The sequence below is a fragment of the Gekko japonicus genome, unplaced genomic scaffold, assembly GCF_001447785.1.
Source record: "Gekko japonicus isolate JY-2015 unplaced genomic scaffold, Gekko_japonicus_V1.1 scaffold767, whole genome shotgun sequence".
Taxonomy (NCBI): Eukaryota; Metazoa; Chordata; class Lepidosauria; order Squamata; family Gekkonidae; genus Gekko; species Gekko japonicus.
The window spans coordinates 373726-393346 of NW_015161972.1; the positions used below are offsets into that span (position 1 = coordinate 373726).

Genomic DNA, 19621 nt, shown 5'->3' on the forward strand with positions numbered 1-19621 from the left:
CCATACAAGGGAAAACTATGGTTTTCCCTTGTATGGCCGTGGCCCCGCCCCCAGCGTGCCCGGTGTCATGACGTCACTTTCCTGTGACGTGCATGCGGCGCACGCACACACACGCCGGGAGGCAAGCTGGAGTCCCCCGCCGGAAAGGTAGGTTGCACTTGGCAACCCTATCTCTGGTCAATGCCAGGTTTGCCACTCAAAGTGTAGGAACAGCCAGCAGGTGGCAGCTTGAAGACCACAGCTGACACACAGGGATATACGGCTTTTAAAAGCTGACTATAACATAGGATAAACCAGTCACATGGGAAATTCTCTCAAAGTTGGCACCTTGCCAGGGGTAAATGATTCTGTAAGAAAGGTCCACATGATCAGCCCATTCCATGTTTCCAGAGAAGGAATAGAAGATTCCACTGCACAAGAGTAATCTTTAAAGGATACCCAAAAGTTATGTTCTTTTTCTTCAGTATAAAGAACTGATTATAAAACTGTACAGCTTCTCATTTCGGAGTTAAAACCAGCAGACCTCAGATGACACATGGCACTGGGGTTTTATCTTATACTTTTAACAGATGGCATACAACAAGAAATATCACTTTCCCTTGATCTCTGTTTTTTTCTTGGATCCATTACATTTAATGTACATACTACTAAACTGGTGAAAATCATCAGAAGATCATCAGCATACAATACACAATCTGTCAAAATGGCAGATTATCAGTTTCATTCTTCAAGAGATAATGGCTCAGCCGTTAGAATGCTGCACTTGCTAACTTTTAGCATTACGAAAGAATTTTGAGAATATATTTCCACAATTTTGTCAAAACTCTTTCAAGCAAGCACTGCATTCTTAAATCTTTTGGCATGAAAAGAGTGCAAGTCACTCATGCAAAATATGGCTTGTCAAAGAACATTTTCAACACTCACTAGACCTTATATAACATTCACTTAGGGCCTGGGTACTTAGTTATACCAAAATAGGGCTAGACAAAACCCAAGAGCTTGGTCACTGGACCATCTGGGAACTGGAGGCTGCCATTTAGAAACATTTAGAACTGAACTACATGTTCTAAAAGATCACACAGTACAGTTCTTCCTGATTTTTACTATTTCAGACTGGAAAAAAGAACAGCATGCTTTAATGCAGCCCACATGTAAAATATCCCACCCTGCAGAGAGAAAACTAGTACAGAATCCTTCTCGACATGTTACTTTTCTGTAGACAAGGAGCTGTTGATATAGGTGAACATTCAGACCTTTGCATTTCAAACATATTTTTACTTCGATCAGATAGTGTAAAAGCTATTCTTTCTTTTAATTATTTTCAGATGTTTCTATGATCTGAAAGGGCAGTTGTTGTTTTTATCCAAATCATCAATTGTTGATGTAAAATATGACTTATCAGGCCACGGATTCTACTGCCTTTACCTGATCACTTTCTATGACTGATTGGATCCACTCATGTGCCCTGTATAGCTCATGTCTGCGATCCACTTTCTTCTGGAACCGAGGAATTTTTTTCACAGGGTCATCACTACCAAAGACAGGAGACTGAACTTTTGGAACTAATTTCACATCATCAACAAAGATGAAGGGTTTAAATATGGACCTGAAAGAGATCAGATGTATTACCAGTCACAGGTACACTTTGTGCATCACCTAGCAGTTTGTTTAAAAAACAAAACACTGACCTATAAACTTGGATGTGTCATGCACAGTAACTGGTGATATGATCCCAAGGCAATTGTAGCAATACAAGCATAAGAAGGATGGCATTAATAATGTAGGGTGTGTTTGTTTGTTTTTTAAAGAAATTCTATGTATCCTTACCCTTTCTAGTTTCAGGTGTAAACAATTACAATTATTTTGCCCCTCCACTCCTTAAATAATAAAGATCCAGCTTATGCAATGAAAAGCCTCTTGACAAATAAATATGATAAAAACCTCTCAAAACATTTGGAGATACAGAACTAGTCTCAAAAACTGGAGCAGACCCAAGCAGTATTGCATAATGTTACTTTTCATACAAGATGATGATAACACTATTCTTAGAAAGAGCATGGATGAATTTCCGCAATTACTGACATTACATAAAATCCTCAAGGTTTAACCCCCTTTATTCTGGACCTCTCATGCTACCTTGGAAGAGTCTGTAAACCAATTTGACTACATAAAAAACAATCTAGCATTCAGAAGTTATTTCATTTGGCACTGAAGTTCTACACCTTTTTAGACAAATTGTGTAAAATTTCACTGAAGATTTGTTATGTTTACGGCTTTTTAGAACACAAATAAATTGCAGTAAATATTTTAGGGGCAGGAAACAGCCGAGTCAATTCCTCAGCTCTGCTTTCATTCCTTTTATGTAAAACCTAGGGGGTGATAGATGGTTTTCTTCAAAGAATAAAAAATGCAACTCATATCAACGTGACTGTTTTATGTTGATCCATAAAAAGGGGGATCAAAAGGGGGAAAGGGAAGTTATCGTATTAAAGGGTTTCTCTGGACTCTGAACCTTGTTCAGTACTCAAAGTCAGGATCTGAACTAGGGGTAAAGCCACAATGAGAATGATTTAAAGGAGAAAACCTGCTTTAAGGAATGCTAACGAAGAACTACTGAACTTTTCATATGGATTTACAAAAAAAGCTGCTGTTTGCCCCCAAACACTTTAAGGCGGTTATTGGTTATAAGCTACTGCATTTTGTATATTAGAAGTTAGCCCTTGTCCTCAGAATGACAAGAGTAATACAACATTTGTATTAATAATAAGGCCAAAACTGTTTGGGAAACACCAAATCACAGATGACACAGGTAATATTCTAAACAGTCCTCAGTGAACACGATGGGCCAACGACTACTCAACCTATGGTACTTCAGGGAGGAAATTGCGTTGGAACCTATTAATCCTTTCTGCAATCAGGAGAGAAAAAGCATAAGATCCAAACCACTTCTTCCTTTATTGGTTAATGTAAAAACCCTCTCTTGCATGTGGTTTAGACCACATGCACTGAAGTATGAATAAATGTTGAGGTATTCAAAGTAAAATGAAGCTCTAGGCCTTAGTCCCCAAAGGGGAAAGTAATAAGCAACTGGACACAATAGAATGTGCTACAAGAATTCTTTGCTAAGTGTGGCTTCCCATTGTCCAAAGGCAACATGTTAACAGAACTGCAATACTGAAGCAGATACTGCCTGAAGTCATATCCGTTGACTAGTTCATAGCTCCACAGGCTTACCAGGCATGGAATAGGGTTGCCAGCCCCTACGTGGGAGTGGGGGATCCCCTGATCTGGCAGACTCCAATCTGCTGCCAGCCAGCTTCTGGGGCTCCCACATGGTGATGTTGTAGTGTTTTGCCCAAAATACTACAACATCACCATGCGGCGTCCCCAGTGTGATGATGTCACTGCCAAGTGACGATATCGTGCTGGGGATGTTGTGTGCTGTGATGTCACACCACCCCCACACTCCCAGAGAGCTCCCTCCCACCCACCCCAACCAGTGAGCAAAGAGGACCTGGCAACCCTAACAGGCAACCAGTGGGACTTGGAGAAGCGGGGACATGGGGCACCATCAGCGATGTCACACCTCCCTAGGAATTGGTGGAAGCCACAGAGTTCTCACAATTCCTGGAGAGGGCTGATGTTACCCCGACAGCAATTTGTTGTTTATTTTTCTCCCACCAACAGTCCAGTGGGAGGTGTCCCAACACAGCAGGAGACCAGGCAGTCCTACAGCTACACCTTCATAACCTGATGCAGCAGTTGCAGAAATGGTTTCAGGCAACAAGAGATACCTTTAACCGCTCCTCAAGTAGACTAGCTTTCCAGCAATAAGCAACAAGGATTCAGGCTAAGACTGCCAACTGTGGGTTGGGAAATTCCTGGAGATCTGGGAGCAGTGCCTGGGGAAGGGAGGGGAGGAAGCTCAGCGTGGATGTGAAGCTAAAGAGTCGGTCCTCTGAAGCTGCCATTTCCTCCAGGGGGGCTAAGATCTGTAGGGTGGAGACCAACTGTAACTCTAGAAGAACTCCAAGCGCCATCTGAGTTACTCTGAGCTGAGGAAGGAATTTTTCAGATGTAAACCTAGAAGAAGATCTTGAGAAATAAAAACACTCATGGCTGGATGCCAGATCGTCTGCTGACAGACCTTGATGGGTCCGGTGTGCCGGTGAAGTAATGGATGCAAGGAGAACTAGGATTCTGAGGTAAAGCAGACACCATACTTCCTGTAGTAAGGAAAGATTCTGAATCCACACAAACACCTCTGGCCTTGTCACGCAAGACATCAATCATCGTTTGCACCGTGATGTCTCCTGCAAATATCAAAGAGAGAACATGGACAGGGCATGATCCAAAGCTCTGATGGGTATCAAATTTGGGGAAAGGTTGTAACTAGGGCTGAAGACACAGCCAGTGAGGGAGAGAACAATACCCTTCTACTTAGATGAAAAAGTCAACCCATCTTTTTAGCGATGGGGGGGGGATATATTCCATACAAAAATGCTTACTTTCTTTATAGTAACAACTACCCATTTAAAAGAGGCCACCACACCTCTGTGTACAGCAACATTTCCTGCCAAGGCACAAGGAGACGGCTGTGCTCCCCAGACTCCTGCAGGTTGCTTCCTTGATGTCTGATACTGCCGTCTCTCTCCACCAGTGCTTTGTTAAAGAGAGGAGAAGGGATCACAGTATTGACACTAAACCAGGGCTATTTTTGGGCAGGAACGCACAGGAATGGAGTTCCGGCTGGCTCCCAAGTTGGCCACACCCAGCAGGAACTCATTAGCATAATAGGCCACACCCAACAGCAGGAACTCATTAGGATTGGCTACAGTAGGTGTGTGTGGCCTAACATGCAAAGGAGGTCCTGCTACAAAAAAAGCCCTGGCAGTTTTGACAACAAACAAAGTAAACAGAATAAGAAGCAAAAGGTGGGTGTGGCTGGATGACCACACTTCTGGTAACATGGGAATGCGGCCTAATATGCTAATGAGTGGTGCAGTCAGGGGGTGTGGCCTAATATGCTAATGAGTTCCTGCTCGACTTTTTCTACAAAAAAACCCTGCTAAAGGCTATTTTTTCCTCTGGTTTCTCCTTCAGAGCAAGTTTTGCACACGCTCCTTATGTCACTATTCATAACTAAAATGAAGCCCAGGAAAAAAATTAGCAAAACTACGGTACATTTTTTCTTTCTACTTGAGATAAAATTCCTTCCAGGAGATAAAATTCCTTACAGGGCGCCAAGGTAAGCACAGAATCATTGTCTAGGAGCTGTGGGTCAATCAGGACAATCAGTTGTGCCAGTCTGTGGAATTCAGTGGCTTCAGACAGGAATCATTCTGCATAGGGTTGCCCTGTCCAACTATCAAACATCCCATTTGATACCTATAATATCCTGAACAAAAGTCTCCTAAAGATTTCCAAGAATGTTTCAGAACTTCTCCAACAGAAGCAAAGTCCCAAATCCCCTTCAGTCTTTTGCCTATGAACAAGGTTCTCAAGAAAGTAAGTGAAAACGGATCTCTTCTTACTTACCTTCCTGTTTATCTAGGCTCTCCTTCCCCAAGCAACAATCAGAATGATTATCTGCTTGAGAAAATACTTGAGCAAAATTGAATTCGGTATCTGCCGTCCACCAGCCTTGATTTTCTGCATAACTTCTAAGCTCAGGATGCTCAGCATCAATTTTTGTTGTTAAGGAAAGCTGGCTACAAATACACTTTGTTCCCTCTATGAAAAAAAGAAACATATTAAAAGAGGCTTTTAAAAATGGGAGGTATATGATCATATAATAAATTAAAGCCGTAAGCTACATTCATTTTTGGCATGCTGTGATATCAGCTCAAATTTTAGGTTTTCCAGGCCCCCACTGGGGATTGGGGATCCCTTGCCCCCAGGCCCCCATCCACTGCTGCCAATCAGAAGCTGGGAGGCCTAGCCTTGTATCTTAGCAATGTTTGCTGGTGATGTCAGGACACCCGGTATTTGGGCAAAAACTCTATGGTAAAAATGGCTTCAACCATAGAGGTTTTTTTCCAGAATACAGAGCATCCCTGAGTCACTGGCTACACTATGGCATCACTTCCTGCACATGCTAGAAGTGATGTTGCCACATCACTGGTGACACTGCTGAAATGCTAAACTAGGTCTTCCTGCTGCTGGCAAATCCTCCCCCTGCCAATTGCCAGGGGGTACCTGGCAACCCTGGCTCAAGTACATATGAAGAAGACATGGTGGTTCAGTATAATAAGCAGGGTTACCTGCCTCAAGATGAGGCCTGGTCTCCATACTAAAGCAATCAGCTCCCCTTGAGTTTCAGAGGATGGACTCTGTGGCATCATATCCTAGCTGAGCTATGTCCCCACCAAAAACTGTTCTTCACAGGCACTTTCCCTATACCTCCAGGAATTTCTTGAGCCTGATTCTGCAACCATTAACTAAAAGTTATGACTGCAGCATCCATGTCATAAGAGCATAAGAGATGCCAATGTTGGATCAGGCCAAAGGCCCATCCAGTCCAACACTCTGTGTCACACAGTGGCCAGAAATACCAGTGCCATCAGGAGGTCCACCAGTGGGGCCAGGACATTAGAAGCCCTCCCACTGTTGACCCCCCCAAGCACCAAGATGACAGAGCATCACTTGCCCCAGAGCTCCTATCTATACCTTGTGGCTAACCTCTGCTCCATATGCTTATCTAATCTGCCTACTTTACCATGTCTGCCTACTTTGCATGTTTAGAAAGGCAGTTTTCAAAGCAGTTGCAAGCCAGATGGCAGCATTCTGCTAGACTCACTACATACAACTTGAAGTTTGAGTCCATAGACACCTTTAAGACCAACAAAGTTTTATTTAAGGTATAAGCTTTAGTGTGCATGCACACTTCTTCAGAGACACTGAAACTGAAGTTACCAGTCCATACATATAGGTAGAGGGTGGGCAGCAAATTAGCATGCAGCATAACAAAGATAATGAACAGATGCAAGGACCAAACAGGAATAACAAGTTTAGGTTACCATTTGCTTGGGTTTAATTCTGTGGGAAAACATAGTGAAGGAAATAAATATGTAAAAACAAAAACTTATACCTTGTATAAAACTTTGTTGGTCTTAAAGGTGCCACTGGACTCAAACTTTGTTCTGCTGCTTCAGACCAACATGGCTGCCCACCTGATTCTATCTGCATACAACTTGCAAAGCGACAGGTGAATAAGGATCACTTTTCCTTCACCTGCAACCCAAGACTGTCATACTAATGGCATTGTGCAGGGAAAAGATCAGCCATTGTTGTATCAAATCAGTTGTCTTGCCAAAGACACTATGCCAAGGGATGGAGAAGAAGAAAGGAAGAAATAGTTGCTAAAGGTCTTCTTTCTAATTCATTAGTCCAATAGTTAACTCTTCTCTATCCTGAACCTCACTGTCTTTGTGAACCAACATGATTCCTTTCACAAGGACATAAAGGACCAGGTCCACTGCTGGTCTGACCATCTCTTTCTTCTTCCTAAAACTTTTCCACAGGCATAGGAGGTGGGGATTCATTATTTGTTTATTTTACAAAATTTATACCCCGCCTTCCTGCTCTTCCTGCCATCAAGGAAGCTAACAGATTAAAAACATAACATAGGCCCCGGTCACACAGGCTGGATATCGTGGGGGGGAGGCGTGGCTAATTGCCCCGGTGCAGTTTGATGCGCGATTACAAGAGCAGACGCGCCGGCAGCACACCACGGGTCCTTCTCTCGGCGCCGGCGGGTAAACGAGGGACCAGAGGGGAGTGCTGCGTGCCAGCGCAATCACACCACGGGTGTCTGGAGGCAGCCCGTGGCAAACATTTACTAGTACCTTGGAGGTACTAGTTTTTTAAGGCGCATTGTCGGCTGTAAGCCACGGGTGCACTCTATCTCCCAGATGTTGGGGTGCGATCGCGCCCGGATAATCCGCCCACCATCCGTGCCTCTCCCGCGGCAACTTTGCCATGTGACCGGGGCCATAGTAAAAACATGGCTTAAAAACCATTATAGCCAAACAAAAACAGATAACTAAAACAATTCACATCCAGGTAATATGCAAATACAAAAACATACAAATAGTTAAAACATAGAAGAGGAAAGAGGGATCACTGAGGAAATGCCAGATGAAGCAAAAAAGGCTTTATCTTATGTCATTAAGAAACACCATACTCGGTGCTGCCAGGGTTGTATGTTTGCCTTTTTGAAAGTTCAGCAGCCACAATAAAGAATGCTGTTTGTTCATCTCCTTCTCCAACATTTATCTTTGGCCACTCTCTTTCCCCACCTTCTGTAACATGTGAGGTTCTAATTTTGACCAAAGCAGGCAAAGAGAAGAGGCTAGAGACAAAGTGTACCAGCAGAACAGCAGAGTTTACATTGTCTTTTTGCTTTGAGCTTTCAGAGAGACAAACTGGATTTCCATGCAAACTTCAAAAGCTTAACCTCTAGGGATAACTGCATCAGACTCCCAGTAGTTGACCCAGGAGCATAACCTTTCCTAGAACGCATTCAGATTCTCCAAAACAAGTGCCAGTGCAGAACAGATCACACTTTATGGATGCAACTTATTTTGCTTCTCTCTAATGCTGTAACATCATTGATTAATGTATCACCGTGGCAATCCCAAAGACCACGACCACAAATGGACAAATGTAAACTGTCAGAAGCAGTGCTAAGTGGCTCACAAGGACCAGGAAGAAGGCAGGAAAATGGATGAAGTTACAGTCCCATAAAGAAAGAGTGCTTCTCATCAAAGTATACTTTGCCCACCAAGTTCCTATTCCTTTTCAAGTTTTCCTACTATTATTGTGACAACAAAAAAAATCCCTAAAGGAAACTGTCCGCGGCTGTATTGGCCGCTGTGGCGGGACTGGTGCAACCCGCGCCGAGTTCTTCGAAGCGGCACAACGTAGAACGGGATTCGGGAGGCATATTTGGGGAGCGGGGCGGCCCTGGTCAGAAGCCCCAACAGGTCAGGAAAGGACGTGCTCGAGGGAGGGGCAGAGGGACCTTACCGTTCAATCTAGGTGCGCCCGCAGGGGTTACCGATCAGACCGATACTTCTACAACTCAGCCCAAGGCTTCAGGAGTTAAGGGGATAGAAACATTATGGTCAGAGCACGGGGATTAGAGAAAACACATGGAACAGGGAAGCAGATGGGGGACTTAGTTGATGGGAAGCACATGGGAGTTTGGGGGATGATTGTAATGCAAAATAAAAGAAGGAAACCAACAACACCGGGGAGGATTGGCAGCGAATCGTAGAGACTCAGAGAGACCATGCACTGGAGAGGCGATTCTGCTGAGAACGTTAGCTGGGGTGTGGTGCAACACCCAGCGCGTTCTGGTCTGAGGTGTTTGTTTCCGGACTTAGAAGACTCCTACCACGGCGACCGGGCATACGGCGTCTAGGAGTAACCCGAATCCTGACAGAAACCATGAATTCCACACCAAAGGGGAAGTTCATAAAGGTGTTAACCAGTGATTACCCCACCTGGTGCCCTGTAGATAGGCATTCACATTCCTTTCCTTTTCAATGGACAGAGCAATCAACATGCACACTCCTTTATGTCTGCAGATAGGTGCCATCCAGTGACATGAATTGGACCAGACATGCCAGACATCCCTGTGTGCACTAGACCACACAGAGAATTCCGACCTGGTTGGAAAAGATTCTAAAGGATAACACAAGTTGCACAATTTCCCTGAAAACGTCAAGAAGTAGGTTTAAAAGTCAGGACACATGAAAGACTGAATTTGACATGTGTTATTGTAGAGGTTGGTGACGTTTGGGGTCATTCTTTTTTGGAGAAGCTAATGTGAATATGCAGACAGCCAGGAGTGCTTCAAAGCACAGATGCACAAAGCAATGTACACAGGGAGCTGCACATGAAGCAGGCTATTGCACTTGGAAGAGGTTAGCTGTATCTGGTTCAGTATTCCTGGCACCTGAGATCTACCTGAACAAAGAAGACTGGTGGAAACAGCCTTGTGTATTTTGCATAGGTGCTGGCTCCTGGCTTAAAGCCCAACAAAAGCAGCACCCCCAGTAACTGCGAGGCATTGTGCGCAGGGCTTCTTTGAAAATAGACCCCAAAAGTCTGAACTGCCTTCCTCAGGCTGCATTCGAAACACTGGCAGTTAAAGACACTTCTCTTGAGCCATGCTTTCAGTTGACACCTGATTAATTTATTGCTGTTTCTCTTTGCAAATGACTGCTGGAGTCACACCTTTAAAACAGGTCTCTCTCTGTTACAATTCCTCCCCCCCCCCACTTTTGTGATTGGGTTATGAAAATCTCTAAAGTATCTGCCAAATCTCTAAAGTATCTGCCAAAGGTTTCTGGCATCCTAGACAAACAATGACTTTGTCTCCCTATTCAATAGAGAGAAAAGTGAGAAGTCTGGAATGACTTTTTTACTACTGGGCATTCAAAATGAACAGTGTGAAAATGAAAATGGATAAGCTCTTCACAAGCTCTGGCAGCTACAGAAGACCAGGATCAACAGATATGGAAATTCTAGAAGGCAGCTAATACCAAGTTCCCCTTCAAGCCAATAGAAGATGGTCCTCTGTGTCGGGTTCTGCAGCAAGTAAATCTCCACACACGTTTCCAAAGAAGTGTTATGCTTTATTAAATTACAAAACTGGTACCATATCCACAGGATTATTGTTAGGAATGACCATGGGGCGGAAACATCCTTACATATAGCAGGACAAGGCAAATGGCTAAGCAAATGAAATTCGAGCACGCACACGCGCGCGCGCAGGAATTCTCCCGATGATAAGCGGGAAAGTCACAGTGCCTCATGAGAGCAGAAAGATTCACACCAGGGGTGGAACGCAAGCCCTCCCTCCTTCACAAGGCCAGACAGATAACACCGTCTGGCAGTACTGGGTCTCACAGTCTCCCTAGCATTGTTTATAGCAAGCGGCAGAGCAGCCAGCAAGCCAGGATCAGAGACGGGAACAAGCAAAACACGGCAGCTAGCTAACACTCTGGCCTTTTTGGCACCCCTCAAAATATGGAACTCGAGACAGCCACCTAAGTTTGCCTAATGGCCAGCCCTGCTCTAAAGCTTTTCCACTCATTTGCATCTGATGAAGTGAGATCTGACTGGCAAAAGCCTGTGCTGGAATAAACTTGGTCAGGCTTAAAGGTGCCACTTGATTCCTGTTTTACTTTGCTGGTTTACCGGTTTGGTGTGACTTTTAATTTGGTTTTATTATATATATAATTGATATCATAAACCACCTTGGAGATCTGCATTGATGGAAAGGCAGGACTGTTCTTTTTAAAAAAATAAAAACAGGAGAGTATTCCTTGAATAGGCCAGGTCTCCATCTGCCCCTTCTTCCATGCTGGCACTTCCAAGGCTGCCCAGGGTTATGGGGAGTGCATTGCTGTTGCACCAGTATGCAATGTCACGTCTGACGAAAAACCAGCAGTAGAATTTACCCCAAACTCTAATATTTAACCATAGAGTTTGGGGCTAATCCTACAGCGACACCACCAACATAATGGTATCACTTCTGGTTTTTTGACAGAGGTGGCTTTGCACACTGGTGCACCTGACTCTGCCCCCAATTCCCCCTGGGGGGTGCCGACTGCAACTGACAACCCTACCCTTGAACATCTACCCAGGGAAATTTAAATAATACATTTGCGTTAACAGCAAATTAAGTAACCCTTCCATTTATTACCTCTTTAAATAACATAACAATTAAGGACCCACCACGATCAAGCTGGCAAATTATGCACGCTTCATTCAAATAAGAAAAATACACTACCATATGTTTATATGATCAAAATGACTTAATGAGTTTCTTGCTTAATGGCGAAAAAATGAAAGCTTATCTGTCACTTTTAAGAGAGAGAAAAGAAGACTCCTCAAGCAAGTGTATTCATTTAAGCATTCTTAACATTTATTTCATCTAATATTTTTAACCTTTTCAAATAATTTATTTTAGAAATCCATATTTCTACATTGCAATATTGTTGCACTTGCAGAAAGTTGCACCCTGTCACTGACTACGGTTGCCTTTACTTTCTCCTATATCATCTGGAGATCACTTGCAATTCTGGGAGATCCCCAGGCCTCATCAGCCTGTTGCATCTAGTTTGGGCCAAAGACAGTCCCAATTTTAAAGATAGCCACTCCTTCCAAGTAAGCATGTTTTGGCCATGAGGCCCCAGCCTGATTTAAATGTGATGCTGATAGGACAGAAGAACCTACCTATGTGACTTTGTCCATATTCAGCATCTTGTTCAGTTTGCCCCCCATCCCTGCCACTACATGTGTAACATTAGCACATCAGAGACACATAGCTTGTAGTACTAAAATGTGCACAACTTGAAGTAAAATGCCATCATGTCTGAATTACACCCCAGCCAAACACTTCTTCCTCCCAGCTGCTATCAGTGAGGTCAGAGGTAGAAGAGGCAAATGCCATGCTGGTACCTCTCTAAGAGCACCTTTCTATATATTATCATCATTGATATCTGCGTTGCTGTATAGTTAGATGTCTTCATTGATATCTGCGTTGCTGTATAGTTATAACTGTAGATGTGTCTTTGGAAGCCAATTTTTGGCTTAAAAGTATGGAAATAAATGGATAAATATAAATAAAAACAGACCTGTGATTTTTTCTGCTGCCCAGTATTTCCCAATAGTCTCCAATACCCAAGCTTCTTTCCTGTCCGTGATGAGATATGCACTCTGGAAAGCATGGCACGAGTTCCCATCTTCATAATAATTTCCACCTTGGCCATATTCTTCCAACAGAGAGACTATTACATCCAAGGCTTCTTTAGCTGTTGCACCCCTTTCTAGACCAAGCCTGGGAAAGCGGAGGGGGGGGGGGAATGAGCATCTTTATTACAGTAACAGTGGACAGCTGTTTCTACTTTCAACAACACACGACAGACATAAACTGTGATAAGATGCTTGGATACTAACATAATACTTCTATTAATTGACTCAGGTAGTAGCTATTAATAATATCTGAAGCACTTTAAAATATATTAATGTTTTCTTGTCTGTAGTCATTCATTTCCATATGTAAAGATTTGGTAAGGACCAGTAAAGTTACAAAAATAAATACATTGGTACAAATAAAATCTAAAGCAAAAGAAGCACGTGGCTGCCATTCAGTCTGCTGCCTCTTTCTGCTGCCTGTGTGGAACAGGTCTGAGAACTGCAATAAGGATTCATCTATCACCCATCATGCGGCCCCCGGGTCTCGAACTGCTGAACTACTGACCTTCCACAGCCTGCAGTTCAGCGTCTTAACCACTTGAGCCACCGCAGCTCCTAACATAATAACTAACATAATAACTAACCTAATACTTCTATTAATTGACTCAGGTAGTAGCTATTAAGAATATCTGAAGCACTTTAAAATATATTAATGTTTTCTTGTTTGTAGTCATTCATTTCCATATGTAAAGATTTGTTAAGGACCAGTAAAGTTACAAAAATAAATACATTGGTACAAATAAAATCTAAAGCAAAAGAAGCACGTGGCTGCCATTCAGTCTGCTGCCTCTTTCTGCTGCCTGTGTGGAACAGGTCTGAGAACTGCAATAAGGATTCATCTATCACTTCTATTCATTCTTAGGCCTGGGCCTCTCTTTGAGTGCAGGTACCAAATTTAATTTCTTCACATCTGGCATTTTACTGTCTCTGCATTCTAACATCTCCAACCACCTTGTGTTTCCTACTACCACATGAATGTTTGGAAATCCTGCTTGCCAGGACCCCCAAGGAGGCAGAGAATCCCTCGTCTTCGGGCAGGGGGACCTACCCGCAGCAAATAGAGGCCGAAGATGGTGTCACCACAATGTGGTGAAGTCACTTCCTGTGTTCACTAGAAGTGATATCTTCATGTCACTGGCTACATGGGGTGTTTTGGTATTTTGGGCAAAAATTCTATGGTAAAAAATGACGCCTATCATAGAGTTTTTGCCCAAATACCAGAGCATCCCACTTTGCTGGTGACGTGATGACGTCGGTTCCAGTGCACACTAGAAGTGACTTGCTGTGATGCCAGCAACACTGGCCTAGGCCTCTACTGGAAATTGAGCACTAAGTTTTTCTATTCAGGCCCTCCCTCAACCCACAGTTCTATTCATTTATTTTATTTATTTGTTTAGGGGTATTTCTATGCTTCCTCTTCAGAGTCCTGCTCAAAGCGGCTTACAGTTAAAAACAATGTAACAGTATAAAAACAAGCCATTAGACAAACAGCACAAAAATGATCCATGAGGCAGAAGCCGAGCATTTAAGCTGGTAAAATAAAACCCCTAATTTAAAAGACTGGATAAAAAAACATGTGTTTCCCTCTACCATTGTCAGAAGTAACAGTGTCTCTTCCTTCTCCAGATCAGGTACCTCTAGGGTCGTCACCCTCCTGGTAGGCTTAGTGTTCTCCTGGAATTTCAACTGATCTCCAGAGTACAATGATCAGTTCCCCAGGAGGAATGTCCGCTCTGGAGGGCAGACTCTTATAGTATCACATTCCTGCCGAACAGTGTCTCTTCCTTCTCCAGATCAGGTACCTCTAGGGTCGTCACCCTCCAGGTAGGCTTAGTGTTCTCCTGGAATTTCAACTGATCTCCAGAGTACAATGATCAGTTCCAGAGGAGGAATGTCCGCTCTGGAGGGCAGACTCTTATAGTATCACATTCATGCTGAACTCTCCCCAACTCTGCACTCCCCAGATCTCAGGAATTCTCAAGCCAGAGTTGGCAACCCCGCCTCTCATTAAAACTCTTGTAGTGCTGTCCTAAGCAGAATTACATCCTTCTAGGTCTACTGAGCTCTGCTTAGGGTTACACTGTTAGTTTCCACATAAACATCCTCATGTTTAAGAGTCATCACAGTTTGTTCCTAACAGCATCATTTCTACCCTTCCTGTTCTCAGTCCTTTGGGCCAAATTGAAGCAAAACCCATACTTGGCTCTAAGGTAAACTGATAAAAAGTGGTAAGTAATCCCAAACACAAGTTATATACTGCTGGGCCAATAAAGCTTAACTATTAAGATGGTTTAGATTCAAACCAACACAGCCACTGAATCTTCTTCCACTGCCCAAGCAAAGGCTGAACACTGAAGGATATAAATAAAACCACTCTCCAATATTATTTGTCATATAGCTAACTGAAAACAAATATTCGCTCAACATGCAGCTGAAACATCTGGCAAAGGCAGGACAAATCAACCAAGGATTGTATACTCCTGGTCTTAGAGGCTCCACTTTGTGCTAAACAGGGATGTGCATTCGGTTTATCCAAGTTGGGGAAAACCCAAAAAATAACTTACTGGTATTTTTTGGATATTTTTTCAGGCAGATATTAGCTGGGATATTTATCTGGCTAGCTGATACAGCTGAGCCCAAAAAATCCTGAAAATATTCAAGATTTTTCAGGGCCGCCAGATAAATGGCATTAAAGGCTGTTTAAAGGCATTGCAGTCCCTTTAAACAAGGAAGGTCCTGGTGAAGCTGCAGCTTGGAGACTGTGTGCCCTTTAAATTCCTTTGGAGTTCAGCTGCAGCTTGCAAAAGGCATTTAAAGGGACCACGTTACCTTAAAATGCCCCTTTCCCCATCATTGGAAACAATGGAGGATAGGAGCACCTTTTTCTGAGGCCCACAGAATTGGACCCCCTCGTCCAATCTTTTTGAAACTTGGGGGTGGGGGCTTGAGGAGAGGCACCAAAAGCTATGCTGCAAATTTGGTGCCTCGATCTAAAAAAAACAGCCCCCACAGAGCTCTAAATACCCCCGGATCAATTCTCCATTATACCCTATGGGGACCATTGACTATCCGAATCCATACCAGTATTGGGATTCAGGAATATCAGGAAATACCAATTTGTTTGGTTCAATATACCCGAATCCTAAAAATACTGGGGGGGGTTTGCACACCCCTAGTGCTAATGATGGATGTTAGTACTATCAGGCCATCTGCTGTCATGGTGGCCCAACCTCATCACTCTATGGTGAGGCTGTAGGGTTGCCAACTTCTAGATAGGACCTGGTGATCTCCTGGAATTACAACTAAACTCCATTTTACAGCAATCACTTCCCCTGGAGAACATGGTTGCTTTGGAGAGTGGACTCTATCCCATAATACCCTGCTGAGCTCCCCCCAAAACCCTATGCCTCCCTAGATTCTACCCCCAAATCTCCAAGAATCTCCCAACCCAGAGTTGGCAACCCCATTAAATTGTCTTGCACAAACTTCTAAGATTCCCTTTCATACATCCTCCTAACATACTTAAAAATTAGCTCATACATTGATCAAAGTTAAGCATTATTACTACAATGATTATATTTCAGTGTTTCATAATTTCATTTAATAATGCCCTGCTGTTGCTATTAGCAATTTGGAAATTCATTCCACAATGCAACTGCTCCTAGAGTATTTAATATAAGCCGATTTACTCCCATGCAGTCGAGCGCCCATCCCCTCTTTTATACATCTGAAAAGCAAGAGAGATTGGGGTGGGGGGGATAACAGCAGAAAATTCATGTTAGCAAAAGTCAAGGGATAAATGAGGATTCTAGCACAGAACTCTGGTTTGTGGGAGAACAAGGAAAAGAGCTTAGATTGACATACTTATAACTAGGGTATTAAATATGCTTTCAATCTCTTACTAAAATAATTGGCTTCTGAACTAATCCTAATTAATACAGCTGGATCTGTCCACATGAGGACTCAGCAAGAACTGTTACATGGCCATTAGACAAAGAAACAATTAAAGAAACAATAAATTTGTTTGCAAACTATACTTATTGAGTGGGGAGTAGGTTTCATTGGGGGAAATCTTCCCCAGGTCTTACTATAGCCTACAATCCCATTCACATTCTCATTAGAAACTGGAATTTGTGTGACATTTCTATTCCACCCTTTCCTTTATAGTTTTTGTTCTTGCCTTGATGTTTGCTTGGTAGTAAATTTTTGTTCTTGCCTTGATGTTTGCTTGGTAAAGTAATCTAAATCATATTATAAGAATGACACTGATGACACTAAGGTTGTCAATCACTTTGACCTTGGCTTGACAGCAGCACATGTAAAAGGGATCTAGGTTTTCTGGTTGATCACAAGCTAAACATGAGCCTGCAGTGCAATGTGGCTGTGAAGATAGCTAATGCAATCTTAGGATGCATTCACAGAAGCATTGTGTCCAGATCAAGGGAGGTGGTAGTTCCGCTCTATTCTGCTATCGTCAGGCCCCACCTGGAGTACTGTGTCCAGTTTTGGGCACCACATTTTAGGAAGGATGTTGACAAGCTCGAGCGTGTCCAGAAGAGGGCAACCAGGAGGGTGAGAGGGTTGGAATCCAAGTCTTATGAGAAAAGGCTGAAAGAGTTGGGTATGTTTAGCCTGGGAAAGAGAAGGCTTAGAGGGGACATGATTGCAGTGTTCAAGTATTTGAAGGGCTGTCATATAGAAGATGGAGCACATCTATAAACAGTCTGCCTCAGGAGGTGGTGGATGCTCCTTCACTGGACGTTTTCAAGTGGAGGCTGGATGACCATCTTTCGGGTATGTTGTAGGTATGTAGGGCTATCTTTCAGTACACTCCTGCAGAGTGCAGGGGGTTGGACTAGATGACCTGCAAGGTCCCTTCCAACTCTAACATTCTATGATTCTATGACCTACAATAAAAGGATTTTCAAGAGCTCATTTATTCAAATCCTACACAAATGTTTCCCAATGGAATGCATGAGCTGAAATAAGACTACAGGAATGTAATTATTCCAAAGGGTTTTTTCCTCTTCTCACAAACATACAAGTAAGTCATTCTAGGCTACACTAGCATATTTTTAGGGAAAAGATAAAATAAATTTACAGGCAATGCAGATTTATTAGTACTCTTTTTTATAGGACTGTAGTATCACTTTCTATATCTTGGCAGTTCAGCAAACCACTGCTTTGGTAAGGGTATTTGATTCATTATCAAATGCTCAGTAACCTAAGAGGAATTAAAACAAAACATCATCAAACATCACCTTTACAATCCAAAAGGGCAAACTTAATGCATAGCCTGGGAAGGGCAGCAATCTTCAGCCTTTCCAGACCTAGCATGGTACCCACTGAGATATAGCTTACAATCCAAAAGGGCAAACTTAATGCAGCAATCTTCAACCTTTCCAGACCTAGGACCCACTTAGCATGGTACCCACTGAGATAAACATGACAGGAAGTCATGTGGCATTAGAGTCATGTGACAGGAAGAAGGGACCCAGAGTTATGATCTCACTAGCATCAACACCAGCACCATGGACAGCAGACCAAAAGAGCTGGGAATTAGAAACACAGATCAGGCACCAGGTCATGTAAAGTGCTGAGGAACAAACCAAGGGTTAGAGCCATGAAGAAAGTCTCTGCACCATAGTCTCAGATCACCGTGCTGTCCTGCTTTTCTGTTAGGGTTGCCAGGCCTCTTCAAGATGCCAGCAGGGGGGATGGGGGGGACACTCCACAAAGTGTGCGCACCGATGACATCACCCGGAAGTGACGCCATCACACCAGACACATCGCACAGTGAAGTTTCAGCATTTTGGCCAAAATCACTATGGTAACCATAGAGTTTCAGCCAAAATGCGACAGCGTCACTGTGTGATGTGCCTGGCATGATGATGTCACTTCCGGGTGATGTCATTCATGCCAACAACATTGACACAGGAGGGGGGTGTTTGGGGTGGGGCTTCCCCTGCCATCCAGCTGGCTGGCAACAGATTGGAGCCCCTGAAATCAGGGGAACCTCTGCCCCAATCAGGGGTCTAGAAATCCTACTGAACCAGTAAACATGCATCCAAAAGCAACTCTTGCAAATATTGAATATAAATGAGGTGGTTAAGAGTCACAGAAATACAGTGCTAATGGGCACACACATGAGTTTTTGAGAATTTTGTTCCTTCTTCTCCAAGATTAACAGCAAGGCTGCCATTTCTTCTCCAAGATTAACAGCAAGGCAGCCATTTCCCAGACCATATGCAAAAGAAACCCCTACGTTGTGTTTCTCACATACAAAGGAACACCAACCAGCAACAAAGTAGTAGCTCTGTTGGTCCTTGCAGCAAAGACAAAACAGAATCTTGTAACACTAACACAGCAGGGTTACAACAGTGTAACACTAAAATAACAATGTTATTTTAATCTGCATAGCCAATCAGATCTTCAGTGGCAAATCAGACGCCCTGCTTGTCAAGAGCCTCACCTGGCCCCACCCGCTTCCTAAAAGCACTTGGTGGGTCCCAAGAAAGCTGTCAGCAGAGGCACCCTCGCACACACGGGCGCCATGTTGGGAATCCCTGACATAAGGAGTAGCAGACTGGTGTACTGATGTGGGGCTTTTGTGAACAACAGTCTGCATCATCAACTCAAGAAGGTATTTTATTTAAAAATATTTGTTTCGTTTAAAATATTTATATGCTTGCCTTTCTCCTGAGCATCTCAGGACCAAAGATATAATACCTACACACCTACAGCAGCCAGTGCAGTATTACTGGTCAGAACGTTGGACGAGGATTTGGAAGACGCAGGTTCAAATCCCCACTCTGCAATGGAAGTCCGCTAACTGACCCTGGGCCAG

At 43.3% G+C, this 19621-nt stretch overlaps 1 protein-coding gene across 1 annotated transcript in view; it reads right to left on the minus strand.

The window, feature by feature from the left end:
- SCRN1 (secernin 1) overlaps positions 1-19621 on the minus strand; it is a 29355-nt gene that overhangs the window by 1814 nt on the left and 7920 nt on the right. Inside the window, exons 3-6 of the mRNA XM_015429691.1 lie at positions 12654-12856; positions 5539-5733; positions 4148-4313; positions 1426-1606 (exon numbers count right to left, since the gene is read on the minus strand). Of these exons, the coding sequence (XP_015285177.1) occupies positions 1426-1606; positions 4148-4313; positions 5539-5733; positions 12654-12856 (745 nt within the window). The remainder of the gene's footprint in view (positions 1-1425; positions 1607-4147; positions 4314-5538; positions 5734-12653; positions 12857-19621) is intronic.